The 25,771-nt window shown below is 37.0% G+C and overlaps 2 protein-coding genes across 5 annotated transcripts in view; one reads left to right on the top strand and one right to left on the bottom strand.

Moving 5' to 3' along the window:
- LOC126814709 (uncharacterized) overlaps positions 1–25,771 on the bottom strand; it is a 52,238-nt gene that overhangs the window by 11,304 nt on the left and 15,163 nt on the right. Inside the window, exon 2 of one of the 4 annotated variants that reach the window (XR_007677712.2) lies at positions 23,303–23,766. The exons of the other annotated variants lie outside the window; for them this stretch is intronic. The gene's annotated coding sequence lies outside the window, so the exon portion shown is untranslated. Of the gene's footprint in view, positions 1–23,302; positions 23,767–25,771 lie in introns of those variants that run through there. 4 annotated transcript variants of the gene reach the window in all.
- LOC126814708 (uncharacterized) lies at positions 7,617–12,729 on the top strand. Its single transcript, XM_050540064.2, has 3 exons — positions 7,617–8,523; positions 10,270–10,716; positions 11,821–12,729. Exons 1-3 carry the CDS (start codon positions 7,983–7,985, stop codon positions 11,859–11,861), a joined length of 1,029 nt encoding a protein of 342 aa, XP_050396021.1. The 5' UTR covers positions 7,617–7,982; the 3' UTR covers positions 11,862–12,729.

The following is a 25,771-nucleotide window of genomic DNA, read 5'->3' on the forward strand; positions in this document are numbered from 1 at the left end:
GTCGAGGAATGTATTTTTTAATAAAATGGTTTTCCATTAATTTCCTTTTCGTGGTGTCATCGACTTTCATTTTATAAAAAGGAAAAATTTGGAATTTTACTTGTAGGTGTTGTGCACATTTAAAGATATGTCTATTTACAAATAAGGGCCCATTTTCAATATTACAATCCCGTCGATGATTGCGTACTCTATCCCGTAGGTGCGTGGACGTCTCCCCTATGTAAAAATTTAGACACCCATTGCAAGCCAAGACATATATGAGATTTTTTGTGTTACAATTCATATTGTCGTTGACACTAAACGAAAACTTATGAAAATTATATTTGTTATTTGCTACTCTTAATGGAGGTATTGAAACAATAACATGTTATATGATATATATAGTTGTTTTGGTTTATCTATTACAACAGGGTAACGAATTATTATGTAGATCAATTAACCGGCCCCTTAGTTACCTCCGTTTTACAATTAACCGGTCCCTTAGTTACACCTTCGTTTTCCAATAGAAAAATAACATACAATGTAGTTTAGCTTATCAACGTATGTTACGATTCTCTCACAGAAAGACCGGGGAAGTGGACTTAGAACGGCCGGGGAAGTAGAACTGGGACTTAAAAGAAGAAATATTTGCTTTCAATAATATTTATTCACCCCATCACGGGCGGTTTTCTTCGGTCATCTTTTATCGGTAAATGGGATCACGTGGCTAAGTGGGTAAGACGCTGGCTCGCTAGCCTGGAGGTCGGGTGTTCGATCCCTGCATTGGCCGAGAATGTTCATCCAGATTTTCCGGCGTGGATCCCCCTTGTCAGTGATGCAGGACGGAGGGACTGACAAGGACAGCTGTCTAGTCCTTCGGATGAGACGAAAAACCGAGGTCTCGTGTATACATTGGAATGCACGTAAAAGATCCCTTGGCAGTTGGAATTCGATACAAGAGTAGGCGATAGTGCCGCGGCCCGGGCAAAATTTCCCCTCATAGCACACTGTATGGCGTATGCCCGTCTTCATTAGCCCAGTATAGGAGCAGAACAGTAGGACGTTAAACCCCATTTCATTTCATTTCTTTATCGGTAACTCTTTATCTGACCATGACACTGCATCTCGTGATGACCTTAATGATTCTGATCATGACCCCTGGACAAAACATCCAATTCTGATTCAGAACTGGACATATACTAGTCTTTTTAACTGCTCACTGACTCTTAAATTACCTTATACGAAATATTTAAGACATTTATTTCTTGTTTATTTCTTGCGACATTGTTTTTCTAGCACAGTTTCTGGACCCAAGACAAGTATGTTTAAATATGGTATATATACCTACCATCTCCAGCTATTGGTAAACGGTCTCAAATAAATGGCGGCCAATGTATATCATAAAATAAAACCAAGTACGAACAATCCAAATCATTAGACAAAATTCGAAGTCCTAAAAAAACGGTATAGGCAAAATAGTGTAATAAGGCAAAATAGTGTAATCAGCATATGGACTGTGCCGTGTACAAAATACACGACAAGCAGTGGTAACAGGTGTCCGGAAGAGTAAGCTTACCCTGTCTGGCGCCACACCCGCCATAGCTGCATCCAAACTATTAGGCGTGATTGGCCAATAGACTATCGGTATGCAAAATGCACGTGATGAACAGTGTTAACGATGTAGTAGACAGACATAATCAGGGAGATTGTATACGCGTCAATTAAATATATCTAGAATAATAGCCGAGAGAGACATGTTATATTTACCAATCAAGTCAATATGACGCCCATAAAACTTGTTAAAGGTTTTAATAAGTTTAGTTCGCAAGTATCCCTGTAGTTGAAGCTTAGATGACAAATGCCTCGATCTACTTAAAAAATCAGAATAAAATGAACAAGCTCTCGCGTAACGAATTAGTTGAGACACAAACACTCCATAAGCTGGTGATATTGGAATGTTACTACTAATAAATGGAAAGTTAACAATCGGAAAGTCAAAGTCATCACGTTTATCGTACAATTTAACACTAAGTTTATGGCAATTGTCAAAATCGAGACGCAGATCCAAGTAGGAAGCGTAATTGTCGCTGTCAGTAGTGTTTTTAATTTCGAGCTCATCAGGATATATGAATTCTACATAATCACTAAATTTTGGATTATTCAGTGATAGAACATCATCGATAATATCTATACTGGAAATTAAAATGTCTGACTAATCATTTATTTGATTTTACGAGTGCCTGTATGTAATCGGCTTCGTATGAATAGAGAAACAAATCAGCAAGCAAAGGTGCACAGTTGGTGCCCATGGGGATACCGACCACTTGCTGATACATTTCCCCTCCAAATTCAACAAAGATATTATCAATTAAAAAATCCAACATCTGAATTATCTTGTTGGCGGTGAATTTATTTTTGGAATCACTATGGTTATTAACAAAATATGTGGAGTTGTAATTAACAACTAAATATTGATATCTAACATTTCCCGATTTAGATGAAAAGACACTGTGAATAATGTCTTTTGACCGGGCTTTTAATTTACTATGTGGAATTTTAGTGTACAAAGTAGAAAAGTCAAACGTTTGTATAGATGAGATTGAAGCAAGTGATCTAGATTGTAAACCATCAAGTAATTCTTTGGAATTTTTTAATATCCACATTTGATTAAAACCACTACGAGAGTATATTTTGTCACAGTATTTTTGAATACCCTCTTTCACTGCCGTTAGTATAGATGTCAATACTTTTGAAAGTGGTTTTGTGGAACAACGGGATGAACCTGTTATAAAACGTTGCTTGTAGGGATTTTTATGTAGTTTAGGTATCCAATATAACAAGGGCAGATCTGTATAGGTATCTCCACATGGAGTACCAAATGAAGTGAGTACAGATCTGTGATTGGATATAATTTCATCCTTACTAAGCGTAGAGCGTTTATACGTAGCACTGTCGACTGATTTCCCGAAATTAAGTTCTTTGAACAGACAGTCATAATAATATCGTTTACATATAAACACTAAGTTATTGGACGCTTTGTCAGCCGGTACAATGACATACTTGTCATGTAAGGCGTTGAGATTTTCAACAATGCTAACATCATTGAAAATAGATTTAGGCCTAGTATCAACTAACAAACGTTGCATATAAATTCTTCGTTTAAGTAAACGACTGATAGACTTAGTCCAATCTGAGAGAGTATCAGAGATAACATCTTCCCTCTTGGCCCATGATCTGGCGTAGTCCTCTACGGCACCCATAATAAGTTTGAAATTTTGATCCCATGAAAATGGTTGCGGTTCCCGGTATTTGGGTCCTTTAGACAAAATCTCACGTAACTTATTATTCTGGACTATGTTTAAATCACAAGTGACTACATGTCCAGCTGGTTGGTAAATGAAGGACGACGTAGAGCAAGAACAGGGTAGCGGGTTATCATATAATTCTTTTGCACTGATGTTAGATAATGCGTTTCTGTAATTAAATATTTTGGATGCAATGGGTTTAGTATACGTATAAGAAATCCTAGGAACAGTAACGTTTGAAGTAAGGAAACAGAACCTTTGCATTTCGTCCTTTTAGTATTACATAATTTCATGAAGTTCCAAGCATCTTTCCTCTCAAACAAACCAGTTTTGTTTTTGCAATGATATATAATAAACACCTAAAGGATTTACAGTTTAATATTGTTGTTTTATATAGAACCTAATCGTGATGTTGGCAGTAAATACATCGTTTTTGTTGTTGGCTTAACGGCCACTCGTCACAAACTAGGTCATTTCGCGACTAACATATGGTTTACTTTTATTTCAATAATTCGCTTGCGCGTAGGGATCTTTAGCAGTGGGAGGAAACCGGAGGACCCGCAGATAACCCACGAGGTTGGACAGGCGACCCTACTCCTTGTCACGTACAACCGGGGAATCGAAACCATGCCAGTTGACTCAATGACATCCTGTGATACAACACGCAGGGGGAAAGGGACGGGAGAGAAGGACTAAAACTAACTTTGTTTTCGCAGGTGGGGGTTTGCCAGGTTCCTGAAACAATGTAACTTTTAGCTTTTGGGGGGGGGGGGTCTCTCCCCCGGCCCTTGAAAAGTTTAGAGAAATGCATGGCCACGATCGTCATTTTGGTCAATATCTGGGGTAACCAGCGGTCACTTTGATAAAACACAGATAAGTAGGATTTTACATAAAAACATGGATGTTTTTTGGCGATCGATATCTAGTTGGACACTATAGTTAACGTTTTATTAGGACTAAGCTTTTTGGAGAAGAGCGGAGTCTCGATTATCATTTTTTTAAAACCAAATCACTACCTGCCAATTATTAAATCCATTGAGAATCTCGAGCATCCGATAACATCGAGAGTTAATAACGGTCTTGGGACGTTAATAAATGTCTAATTAATGATTTATATAACATTTAATGCCCATAGAAATATCTGGAATAGGCAGATTTAGCTATTACATAATGCATCTTTAATATACATGTATGTGCTTTTATGGACACAATGTTTTAAATTGGACTATAATGTTAGGTGTTTAGCAGTCGAATAGCTTGATGCTTAGGCTAAGCATAGATAAACAATTTTATTGAGTCGATGATTTGGTACACAATAAAATCAATTTTAATTGAGCCAGATTGGTGAAACTTGTGTGTATAGTTTCACTACACCAAAACCTTGATTAACTTAATTAATATGTGTCGGTTGAACATCAAAACCTTGATTAACTTAATATGTGTGGGTTGAACACCAAGCTCACTCTTGGCTTGTTTCTTCCACCTCTACCAACTTGAAAATGATATTAGATTTAAGGGTATATAGCTCTATTCTTGGGAACTTTAGCATAGACGAAGGTGGTGGGTCTAAAAGCACATTTTACTGTATATTAAGTGATTTCTATTCAATGTTTGAAATTTTATTATAATTTTTTAATCAGTTATGTTTGGTAAATATGTGAACAGTTTAAACGTTGTTCCTTGTTAATCCATTCTACACGATTTTATTATAGTTAGTTTGCAATTTGTGAATCAGGCCTTTTTAAATACTTATTGGATATTAGGCATCCAGTTTTTCACAGTAAGCTATTGACTGAAATGGAACAGTATTAAATTTTAATTCGCGTTTGTAATTTTGAATAAGGGATGATACTGAGTTTGAGGTTTAGCGTTTAGCTATTTTAATATGAAACTTTTGTCAGAATTAAAACAGCTGTGTTTTTTTCATTTTACTCTACATTTCTCAAACATATATTAAGACTAAATGATTGATTTATAAGAACGTTTATTTTTGTTGTACATGTGTCATAGGTCATGTATTTGGATAGTTGGCATTAGTTTAAAATTCTTGAATAAATTCTATGTTTTAGAGTATAATGTTGTTTGCAAAGATTATTGTTGCTGCAAACAAGATTTAGTTTACATCTAACAACTCTTGACAGTGCCACCGATTAGCGTAGACCTAACCAAACGCTCCTTCGAGTACCCCTTGATATAACTAATCAACGTATATATTGTGTTTGACCCTACATCCTTCACTGTCCTTGTACTACGCTTTTCATTCCCCATATATGTGCCTCGCTTGACCCAGTAGCGCTCCCATTACCCCCCCCCCCCTCCACACCATAAGTCTAGCCTAGCAATGTTTCCTTACCAACATAAGTGTTCCCTAATATACAAATTGTCCTACCTAATGATCATGTCATAGACACCGGTATAAATAATGGCTATATATATTACTCAATGTTTAAGCCCGAGACGATTAATCAATTTAAATGGCAATATTAGTGCCAGTCATTATCACATATGTGATAGAACTGGTTAAACACGTTCCAGATATTATTTTATCACATCGATCATTGCTACAATAGAGACGTGATCAATGCTTGAACAATCGGAAGTGACGAACGCAAAAGGAAAACACTAGTTATCCCTCTATATAACTGACTGAAGTGACGATTGATAACAGATACATTGGCGAATTTCTGCTCACTAATAATTCCTTCGAAGACCAAAAGTTGTCATATGAGACTGTATAGAGCATATCTGACAATTCAAAAAAGTAATTGAATGTCATTAGATAAAAGAACACCAGCGGCTGCCAGGCAGGTTACGCCCACATTTTCGAGAGATGGATAGAGAACAAGCTAAAAAGAAAGTGATTTTTCCTACAATCAAGGGCCATAATTCAGAAAATTACAATTCGATATGCGCAAATATCGAAAAGATTAAGAATCTTCTTTTTAATCACACCACCCCAAATGAAATTAAGGGAGGGGTATTGAAATGATCTCTATCTGCCCTTCAGTGGTTTTTATACGCCCACATTTTCATGTGGACGTATATTGTCGTCGCCCCTGTCCGTTCGTCCGTCCACAATTGTTTGTGAACAGTCTACATGTCACAATTTTTATCCGATTTCAATGAAACATGAATTATAGGTTTATCACCCAAAGATCTTGGTTCCTTTCGATATTGGCATGTATCCTACGGTAACTTCATGGATTATGGCCCCTGATTGTACGAAAATTCACGTTTTTAGCTTGTGAACACTGTAGAGGTCACAATTTTTATCCGATTTGGTTTAAACTTGAAATGTATGCTAATAACCCAAAGATCTCGGTTCCTTGCGATATTCGCGCATATCGGGTGGTAACTTCCTGAATTATGGTCCCTGATTGTACGAAAAATTGCGCTTTTAGCTTGTGGACCCTATAAAGGTCATAATTGTTATCCGATTTAAAAAACCGTATTATTATATCACTGTTACACCCTAGGGACGGCTGATTTTTCGTTCATTCAATCAGGGGCCATAATTCAGGAAGTTACGTTCCGATATGCGCGAATATCGAAAGGAACCGAGATCTTTGGGTTATAAGCATACATTTCAGGTTTACACCACATCGGATAAAAATTGTGACCTCTACAGTGTTCACAAGCTAGAAACGTGATTTTTCGTACAAAAAAAAATCCTCAAAAATAAAAATATACATTTTTGGTGGTCTGCCTAATATTTGTTAATATAAAACAGTCATTAGGCAGACCACCAAAAATGTATATTTTTATTTTTGAGGATTTCTTTTTAAAAAAATGTATTGTAGCTTAGGAGGGACTTATATGGAAGATTAGTTGTTTTGTTGGGTTTTTTTTTATGTAAACTAAATAAGTTGCTTCATTAAATAAAGTTTTTATTATTATTATTATTAAAAATGAATCCAAAGCAGACGAACTTTTATTATCTGCACGTGATATTATCGAAAGCGAGGCGTCAAGGAATGTGACACATATTTATCGTTAGTTAACCATTGTGATATAATACAACCGGTGTTATTGGTGACAATTTCAAAACTGTAACACAACAGGCGTGTAGGATAAATCGGAATCAATCCATGTGGTCAGATGACCACAAGCTAGAGTCCACTGCCGTCCTATAATGCTTGTGATACTATAATGCCAATACTAGGGGAAGCAACTCTCAGAACAGGAACCGAAACAGTGAGTAAAAATGGACGGGGTTATTCCAAAGCCGAAATTCCACTTATTGTTCCTAAATTGTCTATGTCTTTGTAGCTCAGGAGGGACTTATATGGAAGATTAGAGTTGTTTTTTTGCAAACTAAAAAATCATTAAATAAAGTTTTTATTATTATTATTATTAAAAATGAAACCAAAGCAGACGAACTTTTATTATCTGCACACGATATTATCGAAAACGAGGCGTCAAGGAATGTGACACATATGTATAGTTAACCATTGTGATATAATATAACCTGTGTTATTGGTGACAATTTCAAAACTGTAACCCCACAGGCGTGTAGGATAAATCGGAATCAATCCATGTGGTCAGATGACCACAAGCTAGAGTCCACTGTCGTCCTAATCTCCCTGTCCGTCCTTAAAACTCTTACTACATTTGAAGCAGCTTGTGATACTTTAATGTAAAATGACCTAATACAAGGGGACCCAACTCTCAGAACAGAAAACGAAACAGTGAGTAAAAATGGACAGGGTTATTTCAAAGCCGAAATTAAGCGGAAAGAAGTATCATTATTGTGTTCTGTACAACTATGTTGATGGTCCAGCAAGTCATAGAGATAATGACCAAAAATTGTCTAGAGCTTTTCTAGCGAAAATGGAAGATGAACTAGCTGGGTGTGGCTTTACGGATGGGTATTATTTTGAGAAAATTCTTCCAGGAAGTAATTTATTTGAAGTGTATTCAGCTACGTTTATCGAACCATGCGAGAAAGTAGTGGTCGTTTTAACTAAAGGCTTTAGAGATAATTGTTGGCATAAATACACCCAGCAAACATCGTTTATGAAACTGATCAATGGAGGTAAAACTGCCACCTTTCTGCCTATTGTTATAGGTGAAAAACGGGAGGAAATACCTAGAGATCTAGGGCTAGATATGGAACAGATTTTATTTTTTGAGGAAAAATGGGAAGATGATGAAGATAATTGGTGTCGGTTAAAATACTGTTTTCTTGAAAGCAAATCAATTCCAGCTTTGTTGGAAAGATCAAAATCCAATATTCCAGGTAGGTCCTACAGAGAACAACACAACTCATACATAAACAGAAAAAAAAAGATAAATGGGGTTTAACGTCCACTCGACAAAAACTAGGCCATTCGAGGCCAACATATTGTTCAATGTGTTTTCAATAATTCGTTTCCACAGGGGTCTCTAGCACTGGGACGACCCAGAGAAAACCCACGAGATTGGACAGGCAGGCAACCCGACTCATTGTCACGAATAAGATGGGAATAGAAACCACGCCACTCAATGACAGACCTTATGATCAAAACCAGCATTCGTCCATCCAACCCCCTCGTAAAGACACGCGTAAAGGACAAAGCCTAACGAACATTGGAAGACATAATAGGCCTAACATGGTTCTTGGGGCTAGTTGTAAGCGCACACTGCGATGCACAGTTAGACGATCCGCGAATAAAAGGGATGTTGCCAAACATGGTAATATTCTGCTGTAAGGCATGATCGGCTGTCAGTACATTGACGATACCTGTTTATAGAAATGAGACATATCACCAGGACCAGGAACCGAATGTGACGTACTTAAGATGACTTGGTCGCGGAGCGTCGCCCCAAAGAACAATTGGTCCAAAAATAAAGTATTTTAAACTGTAATCGATAGGGTTCAAAGTATTATAGGTATATTAGTCTATTGGATACAAGACAACCTTGCACTAAATACAAGAAAACAGCCTTGGTCTGAATGGTCATTTAGCTAGAATGGCAAACAACGGTTAGGTTACAACCATAAAAGGCGATGATAGCATTTAGAAAATACCTATAATGGTTTACACTGGGTGAAAATTGGTGTCTTAGTTGCACAAAATATAATCACCTATGCTTAAAAGAAATTGCAAATCTTGGTAGTTTCCAAATTCCTTTACAAGAAAGGGAGATTATTCCAGAATGAAATAATTCTTTGTCTTCACATATTGTATACTAATCGTATTGATTCTATAGAGCAACATATTTTACTAATAAAGGAGCATTATATAAGATTTAAATATAGAGAGGATCGTTCACGCTATAATGTAAAATGAATATATTGAAAGTATCATTCAAATTCTTTATTTTGGACGAAGTTATTATCGCTGTCGTTTTGATAAGATGTGTGCATGGGGTCGAGATGATGTTGGACGGCGTTATCACTGTCGTTTTGATCAGATGCGTGCATGGGGTCCAGATCATGTTGGGTGAAGATATCACTGTAGTTTTGATAAGATGTGTGCATGATGTCGAGATGATGTTGGGCGACATTATCACCGTAGTTTTGATAACGTGTGCATGAGACCGAGATGATGATATCATTGATAGATGTTATATCTACTTTATCAACTGGTTTTCTTTTATATTCATATAATTAGACATTTGTCATAACTGGCGCAGGATCAGTTCCCATTGGCAGAAAAATCGTTTGTTGTATAATCTGATCACCAACTTCACATGGCCATAGCAGTAAATCTGTTCAAGTCAGAATAAGCTGTCATCATTACTCAGCTTCCAATCAGACCAAAGTCTAACAGTACTTGATTAATACCCATGGATCTCGTTGCTTATTACCACATGTGCATTTTCCTTTTACAGGCCCCCTACTGGCGCTGTAAATACGCCATCTGCTCCAATGACCACGACCACCGGTAGGATGGCGTATTTAATTGCACAATTCGAGGTGGGGTGGGGCGCATTCTGTAGACTTAGTTGTGTTGCGTAACGCACGTTGTATTGTAGACTCTGTATGTCAATTACATTTCAGTTGAAGAAACCCAAGACTTTAATAGCCTCGCTGAAGATGGTGCACCAGCTACGGGACAAGATGTACCCAACGTGAACAACCTTAGCATTGATGGTAGACAACAAAGTCCACCTAGCGGGGCTGCATGTGGATCTAAACAATCGAAAAGAATTTCCTGTCACGATGGAGCTACAGGGGGACTGTCATACAGATCACCTACAACCCAAGTTCATTCAAATCCCTCTGGTCCTAGAGGGGACCCAGTTGGTGCTGCTACGAGTTTCCCAGACCTTCCGCTGAAACCACCAGATGATACTGAAGAAGATCGCTCACCGTCTACACCACAGACCATTGTAATTAGCGATTATGCACCTGATTCTATACACATTAGTAAAGCAGCTTATCAAGAAAAGGGCCATACATCAGGGTCAGATAAGGAAAATCCTGCTGAACAGAAGACGTCGCCTTGTAAGTGTAACAATTGTTTTAAAATATTACTTGATAACGATTTGGTGACATGAAAATTTGTCTTAAGACTAAGAAAAAATCCTATCGAACTTTAAACTTAATTTTTCCTTAATATTCTCTATTTTGTCGTTGTGAAATGTTTGAAGTTAGATGATTATATCATCTTTGGATGTGTGTTATGTTTCGACCACATGCCTTATCTCCCTTGAATGATACTTTCAACAGGGACGGTCACTTTGAACAGCTCTACCTTGGATGCGCTTTTTCCATTTTAGTCCCGAAATGACCTAGTTTGTGTTGAGTGGAGGTTACCCCCCCCCCCTCGTCTCTCTCTCTTCAATTCTATAATGTTCATTATTTCTGACGGCCTGGTTGGTATTTAACCCCTACTTCTACAGTAAGTGACATCGCATACAACAAACGACACAACTGGCTTTACAAGAAATACATGTAGTATTGTCGCCTTCATTTGGAAGAAAGTAGGAAACTATTTAAATGGGTTCGTTCGTCACAATTGAGGTTGATATTAATTTAGTACTGGTCATACCTATGAGTTCAATAATGACTTGGCCTAAACACAGATAAGCTGTTTGGTTGAGTCTTTAGACAATAACATCTAACAGCGATAAAATATGAGTGTAGATCTTCCTAAGTGTGCCGCGAAAAGTTTGAACGGCGCACCAAGAAAATTTCTCACTAAGGACGCCATTTTGACTTCTGAAATTCGAAACACTGCAATGAAGAAAGTTCATAGCTGTGTTTTTCTTTATTTAATATGAGTCATTCTATGTGTCTATGACTAGTCTGTGTCCACGGCTGTATGCCGTCTATGACTTGACATGTTTTTATTTTGTAAAATTCAAATATTTTTCATATATATTTAGCCATGTGTGCCGCTATTGTTTCATGTGTTCCAAGGTGTGCCGTTGGCAATAAAAGGTTGAGAACCACTGGTCTAGATACATGTAGATTAAGTTAGACTACTTAAAAACCATGAAAGTATTTGTACGACTCGAGAAGTGGAAAGTGTATACATCAAATCGAAAATCATGTTTGTCCGACCGTCGAATACCTCAATTTACATTTCGTTTATTTTCATTTCAGTTTATATGGACGTCTTGAATTACATAGTTGGCACTTTGTGATGAAACTTAAAAACATAATTTTAGAATTAAGCTGATGTATAAAAAAAAAATTTGAAGGGTGGTCCAAGAATTCTGATTCGTATATAAATACGATTAAATATACCGGTCTTGAACACACTCTCCCCAACAACAGACAAAATAAAACGTGGACCAAACTACCATATTTATGAAGCAAGTCCGTAGCTATGGGGTGAAGAAATAAAATATGAGTATTTTGAAGCATCTTTTGAACACCATCATATTCAAATTAGAACTGCCATTTGTATATTTTTAATTCATTTTAGTCTCATTATTACTACAGACTGAATATATCTTAATATATATTTTCTAATCCTGGTACAGGAAATGTATTTGCGGAGGTCTACTTGTTTGCCCCCACCCAGGTCCAGACTCTGACTACGGGCCTGTTATGAAGGTAAAATATGGGATGGATAACTGAACAGTATTTTGTATCATATGTGTTATAGTGTAAGCTTAATGAATATACAGGTTACAATAATTAATTTGATCGAGTATTAAACCTGCTCAATGAAATGGCAGTAGTTATATTTCACATTGTTTTATACCAAGTTCAATATAGATTTTATAAGCTAAAGGTTTGTTAATCTACTGTTTATTCTTGTGTTCGTCATCTGGTAATTCTAGCAATAATGTCATTTAACCCTTTGTACTCTTGTTGTTCTTACATAGCGATAAAATTTCATTTAGCTCCGACCAAATTCGGTTTCGATCTCTCGTCAAAAGACGAAACGCCACTGCATTGGCAATCAATTTGGGTGGGTCAAAACGATCAATAAAATATGAATAGATTTGTGTAGTAGTCATATAATTAATGTCATCTAAAAAATAAAGCATTGAAATTTTTTAATTTTTTTTTTGTATTAGAAATAAAGCATGGAAAGTGTCGTTAGACATATAGCCGACATATTAAACACCCCCTCTCGAAAGTGATTTTCCAGATCGTCCCCCCTGATCACTGTATGGTGTGGGCCCGTCTTCATTAGCCCTGTCGGAACAGAAAGGTAGGATGTTGAACCCGATTTCATTTCATGTTTAGGGGCTACTGTTGTAGTTGGGTGAATTTCGACCCAATGTTTAATACATCGCGCTAATCCGCACAGTATTACTTAATTCAGTGAACTATATTTTAATGGATCTTAATCCACCTTAATTACCCCCCATTTATATCTATTTGTCCCCCGCCTTTCGAAGAAAGCAGGGGACTATTAAAATGGGTTCGTCCGTCTGTCTGTCTGTCTGTCTGTCTGTCTGTCTGTCTGTCTGTCTGTCTGTCTGTCCGTCCGTCTGTCTGACCGTCTGTCTGTCCGTCTGTCTGTCCGTCACACTTTTTGGGACACAATAACTCTCTTCCTAATTGAGCTAGAATGTTCAAACTTGGTGTATGTGTTTATTAGGTCAATGCCTTGATGGAGTTCGAAGATGAGCATTTTCCGCTTAGGGTAAGCAGAGATAAGCAATTTGATTGGTTGATGCTTTGGGACACGATAACTCTCTTCCTAATTGGGCTAGAATGTTCAAACTTGGTGTATGTGTTGATTAGGTCAATGCCTTGATGGAGTTCGAAGATGAGCATTTTCCGCTTAGGGTAAGCAGAGATAAGCAATTTGATTGGTTGATGCTTTGGGACACGATAACTTTTAATTGAGCTAGAATGTTCAAACTTGGTGTATGTGTTTATTAGGTCAATGCCTTGATGGAGTTCGAAGATGAGCATTTTCCGCTTAGGGTAAGCAGAGATAAGCAATTTGATTGGTTGATACTTTGGGGCACGATAACTCTCTTCCTAATTGAGCTAGAATGTTCAAACTTGGTGTATGTGTTGATTAGGTCAATGCCTTGATGGAGTTCGAAGATGAGCATTTTCCGCTTAGGGTAAGCAGAGATAAGCAATTTGATTGGTTGATGCTTTGGGACACGATAACTTTAGTTCTAATTAAGTGAGATTGATGAAACTTGGTGTATAGATTTATTATATGAATACCTTAACTAAGTTCGATAATGAACATTTTTTGCTGAGGGTAAGCAGAGTGATAAGCAATTTGATTGGTAGAAACTTTGGAACACAATAACTCTCCTTCTAATTGAGGTAGAATGTTTAAACTTGGCATAGGTGTCTATTAGGTGAATGTTTAAACTTGATGTATATGTAGATGTTCATTAGGTGAATGTCTTGACTGAGTTCAATAATTAACATTTCGAGCTGAAGCTAAGCAGAGCTAATCGATTTCATTTGTCGATGGTTTGGGACAAGATAATCTTGATTCTATCTGATAGAGAGTGATGAAACTTAGTGAAAAAAATAAATGTGCGATTAATTAATATGTGTCATCTATTTATTTTGCAATTTCGGCGGGGGACATCAGCCTCACTGTTGGCTTGTTCATATTGTCTTATATAATTCTTTAATCGCATGTCTCCAGTATTGGGGGGGTTGGATGGCTGAATGGTTAGCGCGTGCGTGCTGTATCATAAGGCCTGTCATTGAGTCAACTGCCGTGGTTTCGATTCCTCGGTTGTACATGACAAGGAGTAGGGTCGCCTGTCCAACCTCGTGGGTTTTCTCCGGTTTCCTCCCACTGCTAAAGACTCCTACGCGCAAGCGAATAAATGAAATAAAATTAAACCATATGTTAGTCCCGAAATGACCTAGTCTGTGTCGAATGGACTTTAAACCCCATTTCTCTCTTTTTACTGCTGATCAGTTTTGGTTTAGGGGTTTAGGTGATATAAAATCTTCCGTTGATAGTAGATTAACGCATGCGCTTTTGATTATAAGATAAAGGCAATCATAAGGTGTGTGATCCCATCGGTTCCCTCTCTCTACTAAAGTCTCCTTCTTGCAACACCGCCTCTACTAAAAACCTGTACGTGCAACGAGGCTTTTTTAAGGAAGTTGAAGCACTTGATTAAAGGTGAATTTGGGGCGGTTGTTTCCCTTCTTGCGCGAGATATTTTGATATATATAACTTGGGTTATTTCCCAACAGCTTTTAATAAACATAAGAATCCGTGGAGACATTTCATTCAGTATTCAACTTACTGTATAGTAACCTGACTAGGATACACAGGGTGACTTGACTAGGATACACGGGGTCACCTGACTAGGAATGTCTCTACACCACTGACAAGTGAAAACCACGCCATAAAATCCCAATGAACACCTCCAGGTTAGCGAGCGAACTTCTTACTCGTACCGATTCATTTAAAGTTAAATATTCTGGGGTTTTATTTTTAACTGGAAAGCCGTGCTTTTAAAAGTTGGCTGGCAACCACACTATTTAACAATGCTGTTTTAACATACCTGGTTAATATGCAACCACCTTGACACATATAGATTAGATCTACTGGCAACCCATATTGAAGGGATGTAAGTTTTTATACTTCCATTCTTCAAGATACGACCACTGTTAAGATAGGTCACATTATTTCTATTACGTCTGCCTTGTAAATAATTTATTTAAAGTAGCTAAGTCCTTAACTCAATATCATCCAAAATCTTCGACATTGAAAACACGAATTTTTTTGCAATTTAAATCAGCGTTGGTGTTGTGATCTTACCTGGAAAAGATGGGCTTCTGATATCCAATATTTAAGACAAAATAAACATTTTACCATTGGTACACGAATCGTGTACCATGATGCATTTCAGCGCCATTTGTAACAAGGTTCTCAAAGAATGGGGCTAGACATATTCCACAAGTCATGTCAAACGGTGATATATTCTTATTTGGAAAGCATGCGTAAATAATATCGGTGTTGACTGGAATAACAAGACGCTAGAAACTGCCTTGCGGTTGAGACTTCTGGCGTGTTTCACCGAACATAACTGATGACAATTCACAGTAAAACGGACACGATTGAATGTAAAACAGTTTATATACATTCATATTACATTATTATATGTGTTGCGACCCATTTGTGCCAATTTCTAGGTCCAAAATATTAGCGATTTAGCTCCTTTTTAAGTAAAGCCTGTATCATTACAGACCCGGGACTGTACAACATAGTGGGTGCTTATGGCTAGCCCCCAGATCCATTCAATTGATTTGATATTTGTTGTTTGATTCTTGCAATGTCTGCCCTGTCCGCAGGTTTGTCTTATCGGTTTTGATTTGCCACCCAACCTCTGCAAGAAATAAACAACACACACATATATATCTACATATCAACTCAAGTAAATGTATCCGGGAGTTAGCCGTAAGCATTCACTGGTATTGTCCGTCGTCATTACTCCGGTCGGAGCAGAAAAATAGGACGTTAAACCCCATTTCATTTCCACTGAGCTAGATAGTCCGGGCTTGTGATAATTTTATTTAACAATAAAAACAAAAACATTAAATTACAAGAAAGACGTAAAGCGAAAGATCAGCTGTACATATTACCGTAATGCAATTGTAGTATTCATAGCCGAATTACAATGTACAATGCGCGAAAGACGGTATTCGTTTATATTGATATTACGCGTTGACAGTTAGTTGTACTGTGGGTCGTCTGTTCTTTGTATTTATATTGTATGGACTTCGCATTTACAGCATTAGTTATCTGATAGAATGTTGCGTTTACATAGACATCCTGAATATTATCGCGAAAAAATCCAGAAATCCCATCAGTTGCAACACATGTAAATAACCACCATGTTTTACTACCATGTTTTGAAAAGTTCTAAGCCTGATCAAAGGGTTGATACAAACTTTGTCACCAACAAGTACAATCATTGAATGAATCCTAAACATAACAACTGCAACTGTAGTGTTATTATTGTCTTCGTAACCGACCATCTTGTGAACCTACCCATTGAAATTACCAGAAACAGACAAAACTGACTATAAATTCATTAGTGCTGCTATAGAAATGATGGTAAAAACTATAGTGATCTATAGAACTAACTTGTATTATCAAGTCAGCTGTGTAATTCTATAATTGTCTATAGTAGATTGGGTGATTAATACTATATTTTTCTATAAAACTCACTTATATTCTCAAGTCATTTGTTTAATACAATAGTATTCTATTCTCTAGTCATTTGTTTAATACAATAGCATTCTATATCCCCAAATCAGATGTGGTAAAAACTAGGTTTCTATCGAACTATCTTGTATCCTCAAGCCACTTGAGTAATAAGGCACGGTGGATCCTAGTCAGGAAGAAATGTTCTTCAGCCACCTTGAAGAACAGTGTAAATGGAATCTTTTCAAACAAATCTATTTCTGCAAAAAATATATTTGCCAAGTAGGGTACTCAATCAGCATACAAATTCATACCGGTACTCTTAGTTTTCAAATAACACCACATTCGAATTTCAAAACCTGTTCTATTTCTTGTAACATTAAATTTTGTATTGCTTGCAGGCAGTGATACATTGATTAATTAAACCATTTTTAAAAATTAATCACTGTAGTTTATTATTAATTAAATAAACATTTCATTAAATATCCTAACTTTGTAATCGTTATGTTTTCATGAAATGTTCCTTTATTATAAAGAACTATAAACAAAGTCAGGTAGAATTTTAATTTAAAATTATTTAATATATTAATTTAATCTTTACAAGTATAATATACAGTTTCCGTACATTTCAATTAACGCAACATTCTATTAAAGGGGAGGAAGAACGATTTTCAAAAAGGTTTCCATAAATCTTAAATATACTTTGATAAATAATCCCCTCTGTAACACAAGCAACAAAGTTTTTGTAAGCGAGAAATTAATTTTTATTAAAACCGGAAGTGATGTAGTTGGTTCAACACGGTGCTGTGGTATTGCTTATATACTGACTGAAGATGGTTCTCGAGCTTGTTACCTTTCATATGTTGGTTAAGTTGAGTTAAGACACATTTTTCAATGATTTTGGAGATAAAACTTAAATTGCTTACGGGTCTGTAGTTTTTTTTAAGGTATCCGGATCTAAAGATGTTTTTTTTCAAGAGCGGTCTGATGACTGATTTGTCAAGGTTTTTCGGGAAATTATCATTGCGGAGACGTTGTGTTTTAGCATCCAAGATGGTAGGGGATCGAGTTCACATGATTTAGGTTACATAGACAGGATAGTATTTTTGAGTTGGTCATCGGAGACAGGCTGGAATTCTGAAAGTGGAGCGTCTGATGTATCTCTGTAGGATGGAATGTTGTCGGACGAAATTGTAATCTTGGAGGTAATGTGATTTCTGATCTTTAGGATTTTATCATTAAAGTAATTGACAAAAGTATCTGGTAATTCTGTTGTAGAGGTGTGGTCAGGTAAGATATTGTTGTATCGTTCTCGATTTAGAGAGAGAGAGAAATGGGGTTTAACGTCCACTCGACACAAACTAGGTCATTTCGGGACTAACATATGGTTTGATTTTATTTCAATAATTCGCTTGCGCGTAGGGGTCTTTAGCAGTGGGAGGAAACCGGAGGACCCGGAGAAAACCCACGAGGTTGGACAGGCAACCCTAATCCTTGTCACGTACAACCGTCTCGATTTAGAAGATCATTTATTACATTGAAGATTTGTTTCTGACCTGAACGGCAATCTAACAGGTTTTTTTTATTGTAATAGTGGACTAAATTAAAGATGCGACATTCTTCATTTCCGTTTTGTACTGGTCATTGTAAACTATGACTTGTAAAATATTCAGAAAAGTCAGCAAAAAAGTCTGTTAGATCATGGTTAGACTTGAATTAGGACGATAGATGACTACGAAACGTAGGGCGATAGCATTTGTTTTCAGTAGCACTTCAATACTTTCAAAACGTTGGACTATTTCTCTTCACATTTTAGGGAAGATTTGAAAAGGATACATACATCTCCGCCTCTGCTAGGTCTAGGTGTATGTTCAAGTTCATAGCCGCATGTTTTAAACTCACTAGATACTGGACCGCTTGTAGATAATGATAGTCATGTTTCTGAAAGAAGACGGGTGTCACTATGCTCTTCAGCTAAAAGTTCACATTTATCACCCATTGATCTGATATTTTAGGGGCACACATGTAAGATAATTAGTAAGATATCAGGTCAATATTATTAGATAATTTTATATGATTGTCTGTTAAACTAATATATACTGAGCGCCATGGAAAACGCATCACTTTTTTTGCCAAATATTTTATTACTAGGTGGTTTTGTATGTATAATATTATGCAATACAATGTTCCCAAACGCAAAAAATATCGGCCCGTGTGCACAAACAAAAATTGCACGAGATACACATGAAAAACCCAATATTCACGTGCAGCATTCACGAGACTTACTGAAAATCAACGGAATGAAGCCATGGGAATGTCCAGGGCTGGCATGTCTACACGTGCTATTGCCAGACACTTCAATTGTCATCAGTTCACTATTGTAAGGTTGGTGGAACGTGTTCGAGTTACTGGATCAACACGTGACCGTCAACGTCCTGGTCCACAACGCGTTACAACCCAGGCTCAAGACCGCTACATCCGGGTCACTCATCTGCGTGACAGATTCCGCCCAGCGACTCGAACAGGTGCAGCAGTCGTCGGAAGACAAGGACCAGTAAGTGCCAACACCGTAAGACGTCGTCTAAGAGAAGTAGGACTCCGTGCACGACGACCTTATGTTGGAGCTATCCTCAGGGATCATCACCGTCAGCGGGGTTTGATATGGGCTCAAGGACACCAGACATGGAGAAAAGTAGACTGTCAAAGTGTGCTCTTCAGTGATGAGAGTCGCTTTCATCTTTATCACGCTGATGGCCGTCAACGTGTGTGGAGACGTCTTGGGGGACGTCTTGCAGACTGCTGCGTCTTCCAAACAATCGATGTGGTGGGGGAAGTGTAATGGTGTGGGGAGGCTTCACATTTCATCACCGGACCGCCCTACACATTTGCAGGGGTCGCGTTAATGCTGTAACCTACCGTGATGATGTCTTGCAACCAATTGTTGTTCCGATGTTTCGAGCGCACCCACAACTTCAGCACTTCCAACAGGATAATGCACGTCAGCATACCGCCCGTTTTAGTATGGCCTACCTGGCTGAGACCACAGATGCACACCATTGCTGCTTTAGAAGCTGCTCTTGTCCAAGAATGGAACAATTTGCCCCAGGCCTTCTTTCAAACATTGGTAAATCCCATGCGAGGTCGCTGCACAGCGTGCGTAAGAGCCCGTGGAGGACACACGCGCTACTGACATCTGTGTCGTACTTTTGGTTTTGACCCCTCTGACTTTGTACCGTTAATTACAGATTAAACATCCATAAGTGTACAAATGTGTTGTTATTGACGTGTTCCCATTTGAATATTGTTCACAATAAGAAGAAAAATAAATAAGATATGTTTACGGGATCATTTTGTTATACGAAAAACTAAGTGATGCGTTTTCCCTGGCGCTCACTAATATATTTATCATTTGTGGATGGATGTTAAATACGAATAAGGTTGTTGATAACACCTTGAAGATCGTTGTACAAGATAGAAATGAAATGAAATGGGGTTTAACGTCCTACTGTTCTGCTCCTATACTGGGCTAATGAAGACGGGCATTCGCCATACAGTGTGCTATGAGGGAAATTTTCGCCGGGCAGCGGTACTATCGCCTACTCTTATATCGAATTCCAACTGCCAAGGGATCTTTTACGTCCCTCTAAACAAACGGGTGGACCAACACAAACCTACACCCTCGAACAGTGACTCGGCTATCGCCACCCATCTCCTAACCAACCGTCACCACAAAATTAATTGGTCGAAGGTAAAAACGTACAGAATAAACCAGCATGACAAAAAAAACGAGGAAAATTCATGAGGTCATCCAAATACGCCGACATACCCCGACCCTTAATCGTGACCAAGGCGTTTATCTTCCCAGAGCCTGCGACCGGATCATTTACGTTACGGTCACCAATACAAACAATAATGTATTTTCTTATAATTGTTAACTTATGTTTATTAAATTTAATCAGACTATAAATGTAATCAAAAAATTAATTTAAATTGTTGGGCGTTTAAAATATAAAAATATATCAAATACTGTAACTATTGTTTAAAATTGTATTACCAAACTCATTATGATATGATTATAATGATTTAAATGTGACTAAGAGTTAACCTTACGTTTTTATATCATTACAATAACTAAAAACCTATATTCTTATAAAAACTGTAAAGTAATCTTTGTCACCTGTCTATACAGTTCGTTTATTAACGATATTGTTGATTGTACATATATATATTTCACCCATGATATGTCTCATTTGCACATTAGGTATTTGCTTGAAATGTTGTTGAAAAGTTGCAGTATAATAAACCACGTGATTATATCCATAATAAGTGTTCTAGTACTATATGTTAGACACATTAAGACAGGTTTTTTTTTTGACGTCTTGATATCCAAAAAAGATTTATTTCCAGAAATTATCTTTTTCCCACTCCTTGTTTTAGGGGATTTAAAAATACCACAAGGCTTGTTTAATAGATGGGTGTAAACTTCAGACATTTATTCACATGACAAGCCTATAATCAACTCTCCAGATCATCTGATGGCCGAGATTTAAACGGATATATCGTATCTTCGTTGGGGAGGGGGGGTTGGATGGCTGAATGGTTAGCGTGCGCGCGCTGTATCATAAAGTCTGTCATTGAGTCGACTGGCGTGGTTTCGAATCCCCGGTTTTATGTGACATGGAGTAGGGTCACCTGTCCAACCTCGTGGGTTTTCCCCGGGTCCTCCGGTTTCCTCCCACTGCTAAAGACCCCTATGCGCAAGCGAATTATTGAAATAAAATTGAACCATATGTTAGTCCCGAAATGACCCAGTTGTGTCGATTGGACGTTAAACCCCATTTCTCTCTCTCTCGTATCTTCGTTAAACGTTAAACTGGATAATCAAGACTTTGTTTATTATCGTAGGAAGGGTACTTGACAATCAAGACTATCGTACTTAAATGCATTTTTAGGATGAAAATATAATTAGTAATTAAATATTAACATTATACACCGTTGTAGACAGCTTGCATAACACTATCTTTCAAATCAAAATCATTCATTTAAACGCAATATTTTCCGTGGCCTAATATATGTGTAAGCTTGTCGACAGCTTGCATGTTTTCTTTCAAATACAAAAAATAAATCTATTTATAAATCGATGAAATTTTGCACATGTATGCCGAATTCATAAATCAATTCATATTTTATTAATCTTTATGACCCACCGACATTGATTACTAAGGCAGTGGTCTTATATGTGTTTTGAGCTTTTGATGAGTTCGAAACCTAATTAGATGGGAGCTAACTTAAATAGAGTATAGTGATACAAAGGGATGTAGCAGTTTGGTCATTAAGACAATAAACATTGGGTCTTTGAAAAATAGTTGCTTCAATCAAATCACACATACTTAATGAACGTGAATGATAGATTTATATATAAAAAAAACAGTGAAATTTTGGAAAAATCCTAACCATTGTCAAAATAGCCATCAAATTCTGTATGTTTATTGACCAAATAAGGTAATGTCCCCCCACCCCCTGCTCTTGAGAAATGGAGAGGTTTATTCCTTATTTGGGATGGAAATTAACGCCAAGGCTAATCTAAGACGTGCAGAAATTAGGGGGTTATAAAAGATTGTGTTAAGCAGCTATTATTTATTGAGAATGAGGAACCTTCGAAGCCATTCCAGCTTAACAATAACGTTGTAGGAACCATTTAACCTGTAGTGTTATATATTACGATCACGAAGAAAACAAACACAACAAGGAATGAAGTCCGATAATACTACAGGGACAAATCACATTCGTGCTAGAATTAACAGATAACGAACACAAGAATAAAGAATGGATTAGCAGACAATTAGTTAATAAAAACTGTACTAAAATATATAGAAAGAACTCAATGACCATTGAATACCGCTCGGGTTATTCAATGGTTCAAGAGAGTGTATCCCTGCGCAAGTATTCCACGAGCGATAGCGAGTGGAATGCGACAGGGATACACTCGAGTGAACCATTGAATAACCCGAGCGGTATTCAATGGTCATTGAGTTCTGGTTTTATTCTATAACTACATGCAAATCTCAAAATACACTGTACTATCTAGATTATCATAAAAAAAATCATTACTACTAACGTTAAAATTCATCATAGGTTCCGCCCTTTTTTCTTTCTTTTTTACAAAATTTGTGGTTGCCTAGTTGTGACGTCATTACAGTTTGACGTAGTTCTGTAAGAGACGTCATTCTGGACAAAAGTAGTACGTTTTCAAGCCATTGAATACAACTATAGGTTATTCAATGGCTGTATTCAATGGCCGTATTCAATGATATTTGCTTGTGTTTGCAGGTAGTTATAGAATAAAACTACTGTCATTTCAGATTAATTATTGCCTATGATATGGATATATATACTAGAAAACAATTTATTTTAAAAAGCCCATCAGAAAATATAAAATTTTCCACGGGTTAATAAAAGCTAAAATATACTAACTTTGATTATTAACCATTAATTTAATCAAGAAAACGAAATATAAACGTTTGATTTTGTACAAACTGTAATATTGTGATTGATGGATCTCTTCAGATAATATCAGCCCCAAAATGGTCATTTCCCTTCTGTATATTTACAAAGATGACTAACTCTACAGACGATATAAACCAGTCAGCTTCACCTAGGCATGTTGTGCCTCTATTTAAAGCGATTGCATCCATGCCGAGAGATGATCTAACATTGATATTTTGGTTCTGACTTTTTTAAAATTAACTGTTAACCCGTTTATTTTAGAAATTCTAGATTTGTGTCAGAATCATCGGGTATTAACCCATCAAGAAATGGAGAAATACTTCCAGATTTTGCAGTTCCACTGACTCCAGGGTTGTTAATGTCGGGTCCATCTTGTCTCGTTGCAGGTTCTCCATCTACATCGAGGGTATTAGCGTCGTGGGTTTCCTCCACTGAAATATAGATAAAAAGCGACTGTCTACAATACAATGGAACACAACTAAGGGATATTACCCAGTCGGGGGGCCTGGCAAGGAAAACGCTTCTAGGCGTACAGGTGGTAATAAGCAACGAGATCCTTGGGCATTATTCAAGTACTGGAGCTTCAGTTTGTAAGACTTTGGTCTGATTGGAAGCTGAGAAATGACGATAGATTATTCTGACTTAAGTAGCCTTACTCACGTCACGCTTCTTATTTACAAGGGCATGTCAGGTTGGGGGTCAGAATATACAGCAAACGATTGATCTGCCAATGGGGGCTGACCCAGCCCTACATGTGATGAATGTCTATTTATATAAAAACCAGTTGATAAAGTAGCTATAACAATGATAACGTGAACTCGACTCCCTCCAACAAAACCCCAACAAACTAGTAAAAGAAGATACCATTTTTTTGTTCTTGTCTTAGACATCAATAAAAATAATAATAAAACATTTATTTAATATCAACAAAACGGACAAATTCGGCTTTAAAATTGTAAAATACCCATCACTTAGTATTAGCATATGTTGCATAAGAACTGTAGTGTTATTATTGTCTTCGTACCAGACCATGTTGTGAACCTACCCATTAAAATCTCCAAGTACCTGCAACTGAAAGGACTAACCCCAGCACAGACACATGCCGACATGGTTTCGACTTCCCACAGTACAAAAGTGGGCTGCGTAATTTAAACCGGACAGAGAGAGCTTTGAACCCCATCGATTACTATCTAATGTCCTTGAATTTTGGATCAGTTCCTTGTCTCTAAGCACTTTTCATCTTCTTGTTTTTCTCGTTGTTCTTTGGGACGACTCTCTTCGAAATGTTTCGATTGGCGGATTTCATCTTTTGATATCTCGTCACGCCTAAACCGATTATGAATTACAACAGAATAACTGTTTTTCGTACATTGTCTCATTATGCATCGCAGTGGGTGCTTACAACCAGCCCCAAGAACAGTTCGTTTTATTTGGTAGTAATTTTGCTATTAGTTCTTTCAATGTCCATATGTTGTGTGTCTTGTCTATGAGTTTGTCTTCTAGGGGTTTGTTTATGCGTGTCGTGGGTCTCCGGAGGTCCTACATGGAATATTTTATCACGCTATCGGCTGGAAGGTCTTTTATCCGGCTGAAATTGTCTTCACATCATCTTGGATAAATTTGCATGAAACAAAAACTAAAACAATCTTGTGTTGTATATATTATTATATAACATTAACAGACATTTCATACATCAAATTTGTTGATTTCAATAGGCCTATATAGGTTAAAAACACATTATGTAAGAATCAGATCAAATGCTGACCATTATTGCTATAATAGTTCAAAAATAGATAATTCAAAATTAATTATTGAAAATTTCATTCAGATTACTTTATTCTGAGCCAAGTTATCACTGTTTTGACAACATGTGGCAAATATTGTTTATTACAGTAGCAACATGACTTGTTAATAGAGAGTCCATTTTTAAATTAAATCATTAAATTGCAAATGCATTTCAAGCGGTTTAAATCTCTGCCATCCGGCGATTTACAGAGTTCATTATAGGCTTGTCAGGTCGATAAATGTCTAAATAATTATTTATAACATTTTAAGCCAAAAAAAAAAGACTTGTAATAGGTAGATTTAGTTATTACATAATGCATGTTTCAATTCAATGCCGAATGAATATTAGAAGTTGACGATGCCTTCCCCGTAAAAACTGTGTGATTCGATGATGTATTTGGACTAAAAACATATTCAAACTAATTTATCTATTAAATGTTTGCTTCAGATCTCCCTCTGAACATTTTAATTTGAAGAAAACTTCACAATCTTGTGAGAATCTATTTTTATCATCCTTGTTATCATGTGACTTGATTGAGTGAGCATCCATTTTTAGCTTGTATTTGTCGTTAATATTGAAACCATAGTAAATTCAAATTCATGGATTACCCTCTGCCAACATTTTTTTTTCTGCTGTTTAATCGCAAAGTC

The sequence above is a fragment of the Patella vulgata genome, chromosome 3, assembly GCF_932274485.2.
Source record: "Patella vulgata chromosome 3, xgPatVulg1.2, whole genome shotgun sequence".
Classification (NCBI taxonomy): domain Eukaryota; kingdom Metazoa; phylum Mollusca; class Gastropoda; family Patellidae; genus Patella; species Patella vulgata.

Excerpts from the sequence above, each read along its gene's own strand:
- LOC126814708 (XM_050540064.2), top strand. The coding sequence starts at position 7,983 with ATGGACAGGGTTATTTCAAAGCCGAAATTAAGCGGAAAGAAGTATCAT. Across the intron at positions 8,524-10,269 it reads ATCAAAATCCAATATTCCAG|TTGAAGAAACCCAAGACTTT; the intron begins GTAGGTCCTACA and ends ATTACATTTCAG. Across the intron at positions 10,717-11,820 it reads TGAACAGAAGACGTCGCCTT|TTTATATGGACGTCTTGAAT; the intron begins GTAAGTGTAACA and ends TTTTCATTTCAG.